The 16,263-nt window shown below is 31.4% G+C and overlaps 1 protein-coding gene across 4 annotated transcripts; it reads right to left on the bottom strand.

Moving 5' to 3' along the window:
- Positions 1-349: 349 nt before the first annotated feature.
- Positions 350-15,344, bottom strand: LOC148623565 (protein FAM50A-like). Of its 4 annotated transcripts, none has more exons than XM_088565459.1 (6): positions 15,308-15,344; positions 11,948-12,156; positions 9,904-10,043; positions 5,261-5,366; positions 1,633-1,702; positions 350-1,112 (listed from the first exon to the last, which is right to left on the bottom strand). In XM_088565459.1, the coding sequence occupies exons 2-6, from the start codon at positions 12,138-12,140 to the stop codon at positions 602-604; spliced, it is 1,020 nt and encodes a 339-aa protein (XP_088421585.1). In that variant the 5' UTR covers positions 12,141-12,156; positions 15,308-15,344; the 3' UTR covers positions 350-601. The 4 variants fall into 4 exon arrangements, with proteins under 4 accessions (XP_088421585.1, XP_088421587.1, XP_088421584.1 ...); XM_088565461.1 differs by lacking the exon at positions 15,308-15,344 and adding an exon at positions 15,122-15,272; XM_088565458.1 differs by lacking the exon at positions 15,308-15,344 and adding an exon at positions 14,965-15,100.
- Between the last annotated feature and the right edge of the window lie 919 nt (positions 15,345-16,263).

Raw genomic sequence — 16,263 nt, 5'->3', positions numbered from 1 at the left:
TCACTCAGAAACAAAGTGTCCTCAGACAACAATGACATCTGTGCCATAACAATATACAACCACAAAAAAATTGTGGTCATATAAAAACCTCTTCAATTTCCCTACATTGAAATCAATCATGAAATAAGCAATTCATACAAATTAAAGACAATGCATCTTTTTGACCTCTAATTATCAAATGGTAAAGGTCATTGCCACCACTTCCTTTCTTAAATAGAAACTTGTCATACTTATTTATAGGAATCCATTGACTTTTATTCAAGTTATTGTCAAGAAACAGAAACTAGTTGGTTTTTGGCTCTTGTTGTTAAATGGTTATCCTCATAATCCCCAAACTTAACCCCAGTTTGTCTTTTGTTTTATTGACTCTTGTTTTGTTTTACAAATTCATTTAAGACAGTGTCTAGAAACCAAATGTCTTCTGATGATGAGAATGCCTTAAATATACAAAAAAAATTATTCAAGTACAAATACCTGTACCATACATACAAAAACAGTAGTCTATCTTGATTTAACAATTTTTGATTCCAATAATTCAGCATCAGGCACTTTATATTACTTTATACTCCCTGTTGTGTATCTAAATCAATAACTCATTGAATTATTTGACCATGATTTTAATAGCATTTTTATCAGAGACTGTGTATGAGTCCCAGCGTTTTTCAGGATCATATGGTTCCCAGCGGCTAGCAGGAAATATGTGTTTATTTCTCTCATACCAGGAACGGAGGCAAACTTTTCCTGCGTGAGACTCATCTTTTTCTACAGAAGCATCACTAACTAATCTCACATCTTCATGAACATCAAAGTTGAATAAAGGTCCACTTTTTCCTCTTGCTTTCCTCACAATAAAATCATAAAATGTATAATGGTGTGGTATGATTAAATCTTCTTTCACATACATCAGTTGGTCAACAGTAACAGACTTTAGGTCATTAAATTCTCTACGTAGTCCTTCTAAACTTTTCTGTAGGAATTGTTGAATGCTATTGCCTTTCTTCATTCTTACTTGTCTACGATGTCCCGAACCATCCCAGTAACTATAAGTTATTTCTATTTCCTCGTTTTTTAATTTTTCCTGTTTCTCCGCCCATTCCTCCCGCAATTGTTCTCTGTGAGAAAAATATTAAACAATAATTTACATTCATCACACATTAAATTCAGATGTTACTGAGATTAAAGTAGTTAGATAGTTTCTTCAAATTTACACACAAAAAACAGGGAATACAGCTTAAGAAAGAAAACAAATCACATCAAAATGCGCCATGTGGCATACCTTGATACAACTGTAATGTTGAAACCTGACAGCTGGGGCACATACAGACACCATATAAAAGCATGATAACCTCTCAAATTGGACTATGATGAAATATTTGACATATTTAATCACAACAATTATTAAGTGAAACAATGATACAGTACCATAACTTTTCCATTATTTGTGATTACACCGAGCCACACTTTTTATGTTTATCATTTGTGATTACACCATTCCTCACTTTTTTTGGAATATCACTTGTGATTAAACCAGGCCACACTTTCTATGTTTATCATTTGTGATTACACCAAGCCATACTTTTTTTCTGAATTTTATTGTTTTATTGTACCATGGCTTGCATTCTTTAGCATTACCTGAGTTTATTTTCTTCTTCTTCTCTATCCCTGTCCGGAAGGAAACTGGTATCTACATCAGGATTCTTTCCTACAAATAATGTATTGTAAATCAATCTTGATTTCCCCACCAAGACATCCATTAGTCATTTTTCAAGTTTTTCTTTTGAGTTTGAATGTTGATTTATTTTATGCTTCTACAACTATAAGTTGAAATTTAATCACTGAAAAGTGAAGTTTTCCTGTTTTTCTCACAATAGCTCAAGAACACTTGCACCAATGAATATGAAACTTTGAGAGAAAACGGCAAGCTATTTTTTTCAATTCAAATTTTTCACTTGAAAACACTTGCAGCAACTTGTGAGATAATTTAGAATTGTGTGATGATATTTCATCCAAATCAACATGATGAAACCTATCTTATTTTGTATATATGTTTACTGTAAAAGCGTATAATTAGGAATTTTATAAAATTAAAGACAATTTCAGTAAATATGAATAATAAGTGGCATGTTCAGAAATTATTTAACTGAACTTTTCAGGAATTATGTATTACATGTATTACTAAAATATTAAGCAGGAATAATGTACAATAACTGAAGTGTTATCAAGAAATCATTTTGAAACTTATTTGTAAGAGTAATTAATGATGGAACAAAAGTTAATTAAGGCCAACATATTCTATTTTCTGACTTACTGGAATTTTTTTTTCTAATATGTTGCAGAAAAAAAAATGTAAAAGCATGACTTTCTTTGCATATTAAAGCTTGAATAAGGACAATTTAGAACAGTATGTTGCCCCTTCTGATTAGGACAATTTAGAACACTATGTTACCCCTTTAAGTCAAGTAATTATTTCAATACATCATAAGCTGAAACTTTCTGGAAAGTTTTAATACCTTGCATACATCGTAATGCATTGCCTAGAAATATATTATGCCACGCCTGTGTTTCAGAAAAAATCCAAATCATATTAAAGAATGTACCCCCAAACCATATTTCTGGTGAAAATAAGATATATATTGAGAAGTATATTTTGTATACAACCATAATTTCATAATTTTATTAAAATAATGACCATGTTTTTAAGTTTTATGTGTAAATGTGCACATACTTCATCTTGACTTAGGGAGAACCTTAAAGTTATTAAAAATCAGAAATGACTCAGTTCCCATTGGCTGCTTCTGTCAGACTTTCAACAAATAAAGGTCCATCAGTCCAGCAGATTCTGCAGTTTTCAAAAAATACGTAAAAACCATACAGTTGTTGTAATAAAGTTGATTCAGTGAATGATTTGTATAAAGCACCTTTAGGTGAACTCAACACAGTACAACTACAGTGCTAGCCACGCCCTTCCCCTTCAGTACTAAGAGCTGGCAGTAAAGGTTTTTTTTAAACTAGATAACCTCCCCTACTCGCTGTAAATTTGAGTTATAAAAAGTGTCTTCGGTGTGTTAAGTTAGGAAACAATGAACCCAAATGATTTCAAGATTGCAAAAGTCACTGAGGGGTATCCATTTTCCCTTTGTTACTTTGTCCAGTTGGGTCCATGACAGTCTATTATAGTTCATTAATTTATTTAAAAATTGTCCACTTGAATCTTTAGATGTAAATAAACAGTTAAACCTGTTAAGTGTGAAGAAGAAATTTAAGTGAAATAAATAATAATTTATCATATTGAGTTAATTCATTTAACATTTGTCACCTAGTATTTCATAGTTTTCTACACAATTACTAAATTTAAATCAGTAAATTAGAAGAAAAACAAAAATTAGTAATTATGAATAATTACTGGTCAGATATTATACATATTTCCTGAGACGTTTAGTAATTATACATATTAACTGAAATTATTACAGTAAATGTTTATAATTCATAATCATAAATAATTACTGTAACATACATGTACATGCATATTAGACTTCTTAAACTAGACAAAGTGATGCCCCAGCACTCCACATGGACACAATTGTTTAGCCAGAACACCCAAAGCAGAGCTACCCTAAATAATATCTTCGTGACAAGAAAGGTTTGTCATTAATTAGGCAACACAGTAAACAACTCTACACAGAGCTGCTACGCTATTTAGTAGCTTTTTATAAATCCTCTTTAAATAAATGCATTTGCATGAAGAAGAACACATATGAATGAAACTATTTTTGTTTACGTTTTATATTCTTAAGTAAATACAGTAATAGGCATTACTTTTAACTAAACATTGGTGTAGTGTGCACATCTACACTTCACTGCAATACAATGTAGCAAATGAAGAAGTAATCCAACAAGCTGTTTCGAAGGAGATATGACTACAATAATTGAGAAATGTTAAACTGTTAAAACTGTTGAAGTAGTCTTTATCCAATGGCTTCTACAATTTTGTTGAATCAAAATGGAAGTAAAATGGGAACATCTCATTACAGTAAATGCTATCAAATATGGAAAGAATCTGCCAAATAAATTCAGAGGAGATGTGACCATTCCAATGCCATGCTTTCTGGATTACTGTTTGTAATATTTTTGCAGATTCAATGTGTCCTCATTAACTAAGTTGGCCCCTTTTAAAACATCCATCAGATCCATAGACAATTATATTTATATTTATCAACATACTGTGAAAGTACTTTAATTCATGTGAATACCAAATTTTGTGGATTAGGGAAGAAACTCATAGAAAGTTCATAGATTCTTGAATTCATGGTTTTGAGGTTTACAGTATACACATCAATTGAAATCTCCTTTTTGGTGGGAACCATATTTTGTGGTTTTGCCTACCCACAAGAACCATGAAAATTGGTATCCAACAAACCATAGTAATTTCATAGTATATGTGGCTACCTAATTCCTTTACACTTCGTGTTTAAGACCTTATTGTTTTTCCTATGTTTTTTTTCTTCGAACATTTACTTTGATATAGCCCTGTTTCATCATCTTTCAAGATATCGCTCCCAAATTTGGACCATTAATAGACCTCATTTTGAACTTTTACAAAATGACCCTATTAAGGATTTCATCATCTGCTGTAAAAGTTAAGTCCCCTTTCTTAGCATTTTTTCAACATGGTCCCCTCCCTTATTCATTTTTAAGAATACCAAGATCATACTTGATTAACATGTAGACATCATTATGTTCTATAAGCAGATGACCCTGCAAAGGATTTCATTGTTTCTTTAAGAGTTATGTCCCTTTAAAACAATTTCTTTCAATTGCAAATATCTTGAAAATCATCATAGATAAAAAAAATCTGAAAAAAAAAGTTTCAAGCACACAAACAGATGACTAATGAATAAACATAAACATGTTTTTTGTTATCAAACCTTACAGGAGTTATATCCCTTGAAATATCATACTTGAGTTTGGAAAAATTATATTTCGAGAACCGGAAGTCATAGAGTCAAGGGACCTCCACCAATGATTTTTGGTCCATGTGATCTTTCATTTGCACCCAAGGTCAAAGGTCACAGAGTGCTAAAAGGCTTACTCACTGCAAATGTCCTGTTATGGAGCTTTTGAAATTTTAGTTTTTTAAGAGCGGGGGTATATATTTAAAAATTCACAATAGACACACTTTTAGACAAATGTTCTTTTTTAATAAATCAAACTTATTAAATAAATACTGCATGTTTCTCAAAATTTTAATTTGACTTCTCACCTAATCTTTTTTTCCCTGTGGGATTCTTTGGTAGTTCAACTACCTCTTCTTCCTCTTCTTCCTCAACCTCTACATCTTCATTCATATTAAAGGACAAGTTAGCTATCTGAAAAAGAATATCATTATAATAAAGTCATAGGAAGTTAGTTCACTATCAATTTCAAATGTTTTTTTTTTTTACTTTGGTATACACTGAATGTAGTAGAAAAGTATTATTCCATTTACAAGGTATTTTCTTGATTTTGGAATTATTTTTGAATTTAGAAAATATGAACATATTATTTGTAAAACTAACTCTTACTAAGATGAATAGTCAAGCCAGCATTGCTATGGATTAGTAAGGGAGGAAAAAAAAACCCTTAGTTATAATGGCATGACTAACCCCTATAGTAGGTTAAGTCTTACAAATTATTTTGTTCTTACTCATTTTCTTTAACCAAAAATAATTCCAAATTCAAAAATACCTTTTAATCATCTTTGATAAAATGCTCCATAAAACATAGCTTGATATGACTCCAAATGTTGATCCCTGAAAAGTTTGGGCATGTATGGAGCTAAATCCAACCTTGACACAACTCTAAAGTTGGATTGGGTTTAAATGTTATAGCATAGATTTTGGACACAGTGGGATTATCACTAATGAACCTAAAAGTTAAATGAATAATAATTTTGTGTCAATATATAAAAAAATAATCATACAATTACAACTTAAAAGACCAACAACACTTACACCCATTGCTGAAAGTAATTTAAAAGTTTTGCTATGCTATCATCTTTGAGTAATTCCAAAAGAAAGAGAAAATATTGTTGTAAAAACAAAGTTCAATAGAAAAATGAAGTATTTCACTAAAGATGATTTATTGTAGTTTTACCCATTTAGGTACATTTTTTAGTAAATCTCGAAAAAAAATATATTTACACAATTAAGAGGATTTTTTTTTACATGGATAAGTTGGGAAATGTTTTTGTTCTCTGAGTTTCTATGCAATTAGCAAGTTTGAGGTAAATTGGAATCCACTGTATTTGTATTTGGTGTGAAATTTTGTCTAATTAAAAAAAAAATATATGCAGAAAATGAAAGTAAAGTTTAAGTCTGTTAGATTTATCGAGATTGTCTAAAAACTTTCCAACCTTCTTATTTTCTTGTCTGTTCTTTTATTAAAACATAATATCTTCAATTGTTTAAAATAAAACAGTTTTATGACTAGAGTCTATGACAGGAATATAATAAGACAAGATAAAAGAATATGCATATTTTTTTCTTCTGACAAATAGGCTATGTGATTAACAGGAACGTACTGTACTATTATTTCTATTGCACAAATTTCCATCCAAATATAGGATATCATACTTAATAATTGCGCTTTTCTTCCATAACATAAAATTTAATTTACACAAAAAAACATTTATCAAACAAGGTCTTCACTGTCAAGAAGTTAGCAATGTTAAGCCACTACAAAATGAGAAATAAAATCACATTTTACTGGTGATACAGAGCTTTGTGGAGCGCAACATCATACGACCACAGGGGTTGAACCCTGCACAGTTGTGGCAAATGTGGACACAATACACAACAATTGGTTTGGACACAATATAGCACATAATTTGAAATTCAATTAAAAATTTTCAAAATCACACCAAAAATTATCTAAAGGCTCTAGAAAGCCTGAGAACTTGAAATCATGTGATCATATTATTTGATAATTTAAAGCTTAAATGGGCCTCTGGTGGCCATCTTAATTAATTAAGCAGAACCTAAATTTTATCAGATGTTAAAGTTGTCCCTATTATTATTTCTGTTAAGTTTGGTCACCATTGGCTCAGTAAAAGCAAAGATATAGGTCAAAATGTGTTTCCCCAAGTTTTCAATGGCAATTTTGAGTGGTCATAGCCATCTGCTGAGCCTCCAGAGCCACACAAAAATCTTTTTACCGCCAAAAAATAAACTGAATCATTTTTGTATTTTTTTGGTTACTTTTTATATCTCATTGAAGCAAAAATCCATTTTTTATGTTTATTTGTTCTTCAAACTTCTTCTTTCTCATATATAGGTACCAACATGTAGCCCAATGTCTCAGCTTTACAATGGTATCAAGAAAGTTGAGGTAACACTAAGGGTTTTGGAGTAAAATGAAAAAAAAAATGTACCCCTACCCCACCGAAAATCACTTAAATTGACATATTTTTCAATGTAAAAACCCCTAGAGTATTTATGCTTCAGTACAAAATGGCTTATTTGGTATTTTCTGTTTAGTATTATCACAATTATTACTTCTAAGGTTCTTTTGATGACTAGCAGTGATTTTCGTAGTCAGAATTTATCTTAAAAAAATGCAAAAAATTGGATTTTTGATTCTCCGTAAAAAGTTGCATAATTTCAACTCTACAAGTTATTGCTCAACAAAAACATCTCAAATTTGGTATCATTCAATAGATATTCTTATTTTCTACATGAATAAACCATGAAAAACTAATTTTCAAGAAAGAATTTTCAAAAAATTTAAAAATATTATCCATACCTCTAGAAAACTGGACTTAGTATCCAAAAGAATTCTCATTCAAAGCATAAGAATTAGATAAGATAAAATTATCATATCTTTGTCTTATCACTGTACTTGGATTACAAGCAAATTATCCTATTTTCCTATGAAAATGGATGTAATGCTAAATCTCCCTCTTAGAAAAGCTGAAAAGGGGAGGTCTCCCTCATTCAGCATTCATAAGGTTAACAGGTATGAAGAAACATAGAAAAATATCTGTTATGTCATGTTCTTTCTTATCTACCAATCATAATACAGTAAAAAATGTCTTCCAAACCACTATATATTGGACTTCTATGTTTGTCTGGTTTAGACAGGTGTTCAGTTTACTCAGATTCAAAATACTTTCAAAGTGATATTAACAGGGTTTCACTGTATATTGCTTGAATGCCAGTAAATAAATTTCAAGCCTGAAGAAGAACATCTAGGTAGAATTCCACATTAGTTAATTTTACATTGACTTCCATCAGTTAATTTTACACTACCTTCTAGCCCAGATGTGAATGTAACTTAATTTATTTAGTTCTGCCATATCAGACTTCCAAAAACATGACATTAACTGGATATCAAGCCATTTTTTACCAGAACTATATAGGAAATTAGGATTTACCAATTGAAAATAAAGGATATATATAGGGTATTTTTCATGAAATTAAACCTAAATGTATCGCCTCCTCCACCCCTTTGGCCATACTACACATATTTTTTAATTAAATGATATTATATAATTGTCTCAAATGCTTTTACTCAACATTTCTTTAAAACATAAAGGAAAACATAATAAAAAAGAGTTAATACTATTGTCTTTTTTCACAAACAGTTCACCTTTTTGTTGTACCGCAGGATCCACATCTAACATCCATTTCTCTTGGAATTGCTGGTTTGAACTTTTTTTCCTACATTTCAATATTGGTATAAATGCTCTGCAGTTTATGGCAACTCTGTTAACGGACTTACTCAAAAATGTTGAAAATTCAAATAAACTCAGAAGTAATCAAACGATTGGGTTACTGGTGTATGACTCTAAAGATATAATTTTGTTCTCAGCCAAGCAAAGGAAAAGACCATGTACAGATAAGGAATAAATTTATATCACTTTCTATAAAAAGCTTCCTTTACCAAAATATAACCAAAAAATACAGAAAAAAAATCAGAAAATCTGTAATTAACATCTTTACAGCTGAATACCAGTTATTTGTTCATTTTATATTGGGGCTTTCTATCTGAATTTATCTTGTTCTGTGACACTTTGACCAAAGTGAAGTAGTATATTAGCATTCATATTACATGTACATGCTATACCACTTGGAGTAAAAGTACAATTCAGTCACATAAGGGTTGTTTTTTTTTTATTTACAAACATGTTACAGATATTACAAACTTTGATTTCTGCAAAAATATAACTTGATGTAGATCATAACCTATATTTCTTGTAGATAGATTTTTCCCATTTTTCTTGTAGATGACCTTCAGAATTTTAATATAAAAACACAGGACACCAATTTGATCTCGAGATAATTGAGCTTTAATACATTTAATTTTTTACAACATTTAATATGGATTTTGTAAGAAATTTTTACTTTTCACATACTATAAAAAACTTGTAGATAAGATTTCCTTTAAATTATATATAGGACATTAAACTGACATTCTTTATTTCAAAAAGAAAACTGGATGTCATCCAACTCTTTCTCTTATAATATAAAAAAATTACTTCCATTACACACCTATAGAACATTAACATACCAATTATCCCCCTTTGAAGAGGGCTTTTTTACAGTTCATATTTGTAAATTTACCATACAAAAATTTTTAGGTATATATTCTTTTAAAAAATTTTGAATGTATCATTTTTGCATCATTTAAACACCAGTGAGTAATTGAAAATATAAATGTCTGTATGATTTTGCAAGATAACAGAAAAGAATGCTCTGTATAATAGTTATCACCTACTCTAAGTATTTTGTATAAAAGGTGAAACTGAGTGGTTAAGGAAAGCCGTCCATGCGAGACCCGACAGGGTAGTCAAGGATGTTAAAAGCCCCCTTAGTAGATAAGGAAAAATTAAACAACAAAGACAAAAAACTGTAGAAAAAGTATTACTTTCATTTTTTCCTTTTTCTTCCTATCTTCTTTTTCTTTTTCAATCAACCTAGCTTCTGCATTTTTTTTTGCTAATTGCTTTTCTCTTTTCTTTATTATTGCTTCCTGTTTGGCTTTCATTTCATCCAGAGTAACAAGTCCTAAAAGATAAATATATGACAACTCCTAAAAAAATAATTGATTGTAATTTATTCACATGGACATCATCATCTTCGTAACTAATAACAATAATATTCAGTTCTTTAATTTCTGAAGGAATAAATGACAAAATTACTTTTGTAGAACTAAGTGTAATTAGGGATATTTCTAAGTAATTTGGGGTATAACTCCTAGAAATCCACACATGGAGATTCTGTTATGACATTCAGTTTCTGGTCTCTAACCACATCTTCTTCCCCCAGTAGAAAATGTCACTTCCTGACTACCTGGGGCCACTGATAAATGCTCCTCATCTTCACTACCCTAGAACCAGGTAAATTAAAACCCATACCAGGAGAACAGGAAACTGAACCTGTGGTGTCAACTGACCTAGTTAATGTATGAGTAACGGTAGCAATTGTAATGGTAACTCCATCATAACCTGCAGAACCAACATTAGGGGTCTGCTGAAATGTACTGCTAGTAACCAAAGTTAAATAACGTCAGTAGGTTGACTAAAAATATTAGCAGTTACTACTTAACACCAGCATACAGTAATTGAACTTTCTAGCAACAAAAGGATTAACAACATTAAGTCAATGATAAAGTCTCAATAATCAATTATAATATAATATATTATAAAGAGAATTCCTAAAATTGTTTCTTACACCACTAAATTTTACAAGAATCTTCTCAGTAAAATAATCATGTGTGTCTTCTTGTGCAGGTGGAAATTATAATGATGAATAAAAGGCACAGGCCTACTATCAGATCGTCTCATTGGTTGGTATTCTAAGTAAGGGAACCCTCCCCTACTGTTAACTTGCTCAGATGGACCAACTTAGAATTATGATGGTAATGTAATTATTGTAATAAAAAATATAAACCGCCAAGAAATTTCCTGTATTTTTATAGAGTTATAAGTTCGCCAATTTCAAATTTAATATCTATTGTGCCTCCTTAAAAAATGATTCGTTTTTGATACTTCATGTCTTAACTATTCAGCACTAATCAAGGACGATTTCCACCAACTAAGGCCCCTTTTATTACAAGATAGTTCTCTTTTTGACTTTAAGTACACAGTTAACATAAAAGTTAGTGCTAAACACAAGACTTTGAAACTGGTAAAAAGAAAGTTATCTTATAATTGACTTAAGAACTTGCCTCAGACTTTTTTATCACCTAATAGCTAATTGCCAATGGGCACAACCTCTTAATTGATAGCTAGATTTATTGTTGTTTATCATTTATTGGAAGATATTCTTTTTGGCATTTCAGAAACAGAACATTCGATCAACTGACCATACCAACATGCTGAATGGGACTTCTATCAAGTACATGTAAGCTCATGGAAGCAACAGCATGCTGGACGGTTGGTCATCCTCTCAGACTCATTTGTAACCACTGGGTAGTACATGTAATTTGTTATGAAATACATGTCTAGGGATGCTAGAGACAAGAAAAATTGTTCTACATGTATAGCTTCAAAAATGTTAGCATTACAGTAAAACATGTTTGCCAGTTTGACTGGATAAGGGAGCTGACATATAATAGTTGTACACTTGATGATTTATGATACTTGTACCCTTGATGACTTACAATAGCTGTACACTTAATGATTTATGATAGTTGCATAATTAATAAATGATTGATAGTTGTACACTTGAAGACTAATGATAGTTGTACACTTGATGATTTATGATACTTGTACACTTGTTGACTTATGATAGTTGTACACTCAATGACTTATGATAGTTGTACAATTAATGACATGATTGTTGTACAATTAATGACATGATTGATAGTTGTACACTTGATGACTTATGATAGTTGTACACTTGATGATTTAAGATAGTTGTACACTCAATGTTTTGAGCAATCAATAGAACACATAGTAAGCTCTTACCGATTGTATTTGATTTTAACTGCTGTTCAATGGCATCATAGTGTGAGGCAAACTTATTTTGTATATTGCCTATCTTTAATTCTTCTTCTATTTTCTTTTTCTTTGCCTCTACTTCTTCTTGCTCCTTTTGTCTCTTCCTCTGGAGAATCATTGCCCTTCCCCCTTCAGAGGCAGCGCCTTTGTAATGTGCCATCCCAATATAATATTAGCTAAAATATATAAAGTATATATAGATAGAAATCTTATTATTTAACATACATACTTAAATAATCACAATGTTTAGTCATCTGAAATCATGTCATGACATTAAAAAGTTCCAAACCATACACATAGTAGGACAATATTTCATACAGACTAGACCAAAATCATATGATTGTAATATATGGTTTGACCATATACAACAACAGTCTTGCTATTATTGTAAATAGGTTGCTCTTTGACATTGTTATAGATGAAAGTTTTATAGATGAAACCAATGAAGTTTGTTATGAATATCCATTCTGATTCCAGCAGAAATTGTGCTAGAAAAATCACTGATTACATATTTTATTTCTATGCATTAGATTTTGATTTCTTTACATAATTTGTTGTAATTTTGTTCTTTGCATTTCACATATCAGTTCATCAGTACCCAAAGTTCTACAGTTTCTTACTTCAGACTACTGAAAATAAATAGTAAGTTTTCTGACAATTTTTTTTATCTACAGCCAAAGTTTGAAAATTATCTAGTTTGCTTGCATCTTATCAAATTTGAATCAGTCTATATTTCCAAAGTTGAAAAGAATAACACCATGTCCTACATGTAACATTGGATCCCCATGTGTACAGTAAAAGCAGCCAAATAATGTTATTTTTCATATTCAGATAATTTTACAACACAGTCATTAGTTATCTTGATATATCTATTTGAAAAGTTACAAGTAAAAAAGTGTTCTAGGAAGTTTAGGTTTCCACAGGAAAAGCTCTAAAAAACTCTTTCCTAGTGTGGGAAAGTTGATTATTATGCCCAACTTTCCCTTTGGGAAGTGGAAGGCTTGAATTTATTGAAGGATTTGTTCAGTTTGGAAAGCAAACTTAATGTCATGCCAAAAATTGTTTTTAAATATAGTGTTTTAATTTTTATGTAAAGACCCTATGTGTGAATTAATGTTACTTCCAAAAAATGCTATCCTTAACAATTTGACAACAATATCATAACTATATCCCTTACAATTGAGCCTATTCAACAGTTTAGTTAACTTATTGGGTGAGTATCAAGCTTTCTTTGCATTGTATGAAATATTACAAAGGGCGAGAGATACCCGCATGTATTAATCGTTTACAAGTACATCTGTATTTGAGAATGAGTTCCTTGTATTGGTTGAAAAATTTTGTGAATGTTTTTTACGAGCTTGTGATATCAAAAATCTTGCTGTAGTAATTTCTCAGTTATATGAAGATTCCTTCGTTAAAATCTGAAATAATGTTATAAATACGAAGTAATTGAACAAATTATGATATGTTAATACCATATGATGCTGACAAGGGTACGTCACCATCTAAAAATGGGTGGTTGACAATAGGGAATGAAAAATCATCCCTTCGATCGTGAATATTTGAATTAAGTTTACCATTATCGATATGAATACTAAGGTTAAGAAACAGACATCATTATCAATGTTTACTTTATTCAAAGACAGTTCTACAGAATATATAACTTTAGTATAAATATTGAAGTCATTGTTGTTTAGAGCCAAAATATCATCCAAATATCTAAAGGTGTTTATCAAATTTTTCTACCAAATGTTGTTTGGAAGGGTCCTTATTTTATTGTAGCCATAAACTGTGATTCATAACAGTACAGAAAGAGGTCTATAATAAGTGTTGCACAACTGGACCCATGTAAATTCCAATAACCTGACGATAAACTGTTTCTTTAAAAGGTACAAAAATGTTGTCTAACAGGAACTTGAGCGCTGTAAACATATCTAAAGAAGTCCAATTAACATAGTTATTATGTTTTTTGTTACTAAAAATTACCTAGAAGAATTGAACAAACATATTCACATCCTGATTTATTAAATGACCATTTGATAAAATATGTGAATTTTTGTTTTGTGTTATTATATGGAAGTGTAGTGTAAAAGTTGAAAAATCAAAACTTAGAACAGATTCGAAGGGTCCCACATGGGCATGTAATGTATCAAGCACTTCACACAAGGTTTTAACTTAAAAATAGTAAATTCCATCCTTTTCATAAGCTTTGTTGCTAAAATTTATAATTAGATTTTTTTTTTTTTGGTATTGAGTGCACTAGTAAGTAAAATAGAAAGTCTAGTAGAGTAATGACTTGAAGAGGAAATGAATCTATATTTATAAGGTGATTTGTGAAGTTTGGGAAGCCAGTACATAGTAGAAGCTTTAAATTGCATTTTTTTACATGATACATGTACATGTATCACCTTAAACTCTAAGTAAGGACAGTTTTTAAGTTTTCCACATTTTCTGCTTTTGCATCATCAATCATTGAAGATCAACAGCTGAAAAAATGAAGATAAAATTAAGGGATGCATATAACAAAACCCTTTAAAACCATGAGGAATTATAGCTGTGATTTATGACCGACTTATTGTGGTATTACTTCCAAAGGCAGATATTTCATGGATTTCAGAATGTTTAATAAATTGATTACAGTCTGACACGCTGTACCAGGTTAATAGATATGCTACCTCACAGAAGTCTGACACGCTGTGCGGAGAGTCAGTGAATATTTGGTAGTTGTCATGAAGAATATAAAGGCACATCTGAAACACTGAACACTTTAAATCACCAGGTTTCAAAAATGGGACAAATAAGAGTTGGGACAAATGCCTTGAAATTGACCTGTATCCTGATAAACAAAAGACAGAGTTTGTGTTATGTCATATTTATACATTGCATTCTCAATAATGCAATGCAAACGAAGCAGGACTTCGAAATATCTTTGTTTACCAACGGCTGTGGAATTTGGAATCTTTTGTCCTGAATGTATGCCCTACTATATAGTAAGTCTTCACTGTTTTTCAGCGCTTTAAGTCTCACTAATTAGCAACAAGAGGCGTCGAGAAGCATCAAGTTGTCTAAGAGTAATCAAGGGAACCAAGGTTATAGCGGTAATCTAAAAAAGGGGTAGGGTCTAAAATGTCTAACACGTACCCGCACCCGTACCCGTACCAACTTTTGCCCGAACCTAAATATTGTTTTGCTAAAATATTCATTCTTTCGGTATGTTAAGAACTGAAAATTGCATGAGATGTGGAAAAGTCCGTTTCAATTCATTTCTAATCAAGAAAATGATGTATATTTTTCTGATATTTCTTGTTTCATCGGAAGTTACCGTACCTAACTATAGGAGAGTTCGCCAATCTCATTAGTGATGTCATATTCACTAATTTGCATATCATTAAGTGTCAAATTGGTTGGCAAATAAACAACTAAATAAACAATTTACAATTTGATGATTAGAATACCAATTTTCAAAACTTTATAGCTTTGTTATTTTACATCCAATTTTGGTTCTGTTAAATGTTTCATTTACATAAAAGAATTCATATTTTACATGTGAATTTATAACTGTTCTACTTGAAGAATAAATTTGAAACGATATTTATGTGTAAAACTCTATTTTCATGCCCCGTGCAGGTCCGGGTGTTAAAAGAATAGGCCTGCAGCAGCGCTAAGCTTGTCGTAAAAGGCGACTACATAGTGCTCAGAACCCTAGCCGGGGCTAGGGAGCTCTGCCCACAGAGCAACTGGGATGTGTGCCCCAGGTGGTGGAATGGGGTACCCCTGGCGTGTTACATGCTGGGGTTGTCAGGCTATAATACGGAAAACCTGACCGCAAACCATAGTGGTGCACCTTGTTGGGAAAGGTGCCACGTTCCTCGCACGTTAAAAAACCCTACTGTGGTATTCTCCCGGAGTAGGAACCATAGGGCTCCGCCACAGGAGGCTAAATTGCCCAACCCTAACCATCTCTTCCTATTTCCAGTGGCAATCAAAATTTGTCGATCCCATTGTCCTTGTGTCCCACCCCTTTTTCATTTCATCATCATTTCATGTTCATTTTATCATCAATTTCATGTTCATCGTCTGAATATAGCTGAAATATTGATGCTCGGACGTTAAACCTCAACAAACAAACAAACAAACAAAGCCTTTTCTTGTGTCAGAAAGATGTTTATGCATACGCTATTTCAACGTTGTGTCCGTTTCTCCCAAATATACCATATGATTGCAAATTGTGCAATATACGGCGTACACAACGTGAGAATTCCTACAGTTGAGGTTTCCTTATA

Source organism: Perna viridis, chromosome 2 (assembly GCF_037379345.1).
Source record: "Perna viridis isolate PV_CMFRI_1.1 ecotype Kerala chromosome 2, ASM3737934v1, whole genome shotgun sequence".
Taxonomy (NCBI): domain Eukaryota; kingdom Metazoa; phylum Mollusca; class Bivalvia; order Mytilida; family Mytilidae; genus Perna; species Perna viridis.
The sequence above is the reverse complement of the archived record's forward strand: the minus strand, read 5'-3'. Positions and strand labels throughout refer to the sequence as shown.

Excerpts from the sequence above, each read along its gene's own strand:
- LOC148623565 (XM_088565459.1), bottom strand. The coding sequence starts at position 12,140 with ATGGCACATTACAAAGGCGCTGCCTCTGAAGGGGGAAGGGCAATGATT. Across the intron at positions 5,367-9,903 it reads AGAAAAAGGAAAAAATGAAA|ATAGCTAACTTGTCCTTTAA; the intron begins GTAATACTTTTT and ends ATTCTTTTTCAG. Across the intron at positions 1,113-1,632 it reads GAAGAAGAAAATAAACTCAG|AGAACAATTGCGGGAGGAAT; the intron begins GTAATGCTAAAG and ends TTTTTCTCACAG.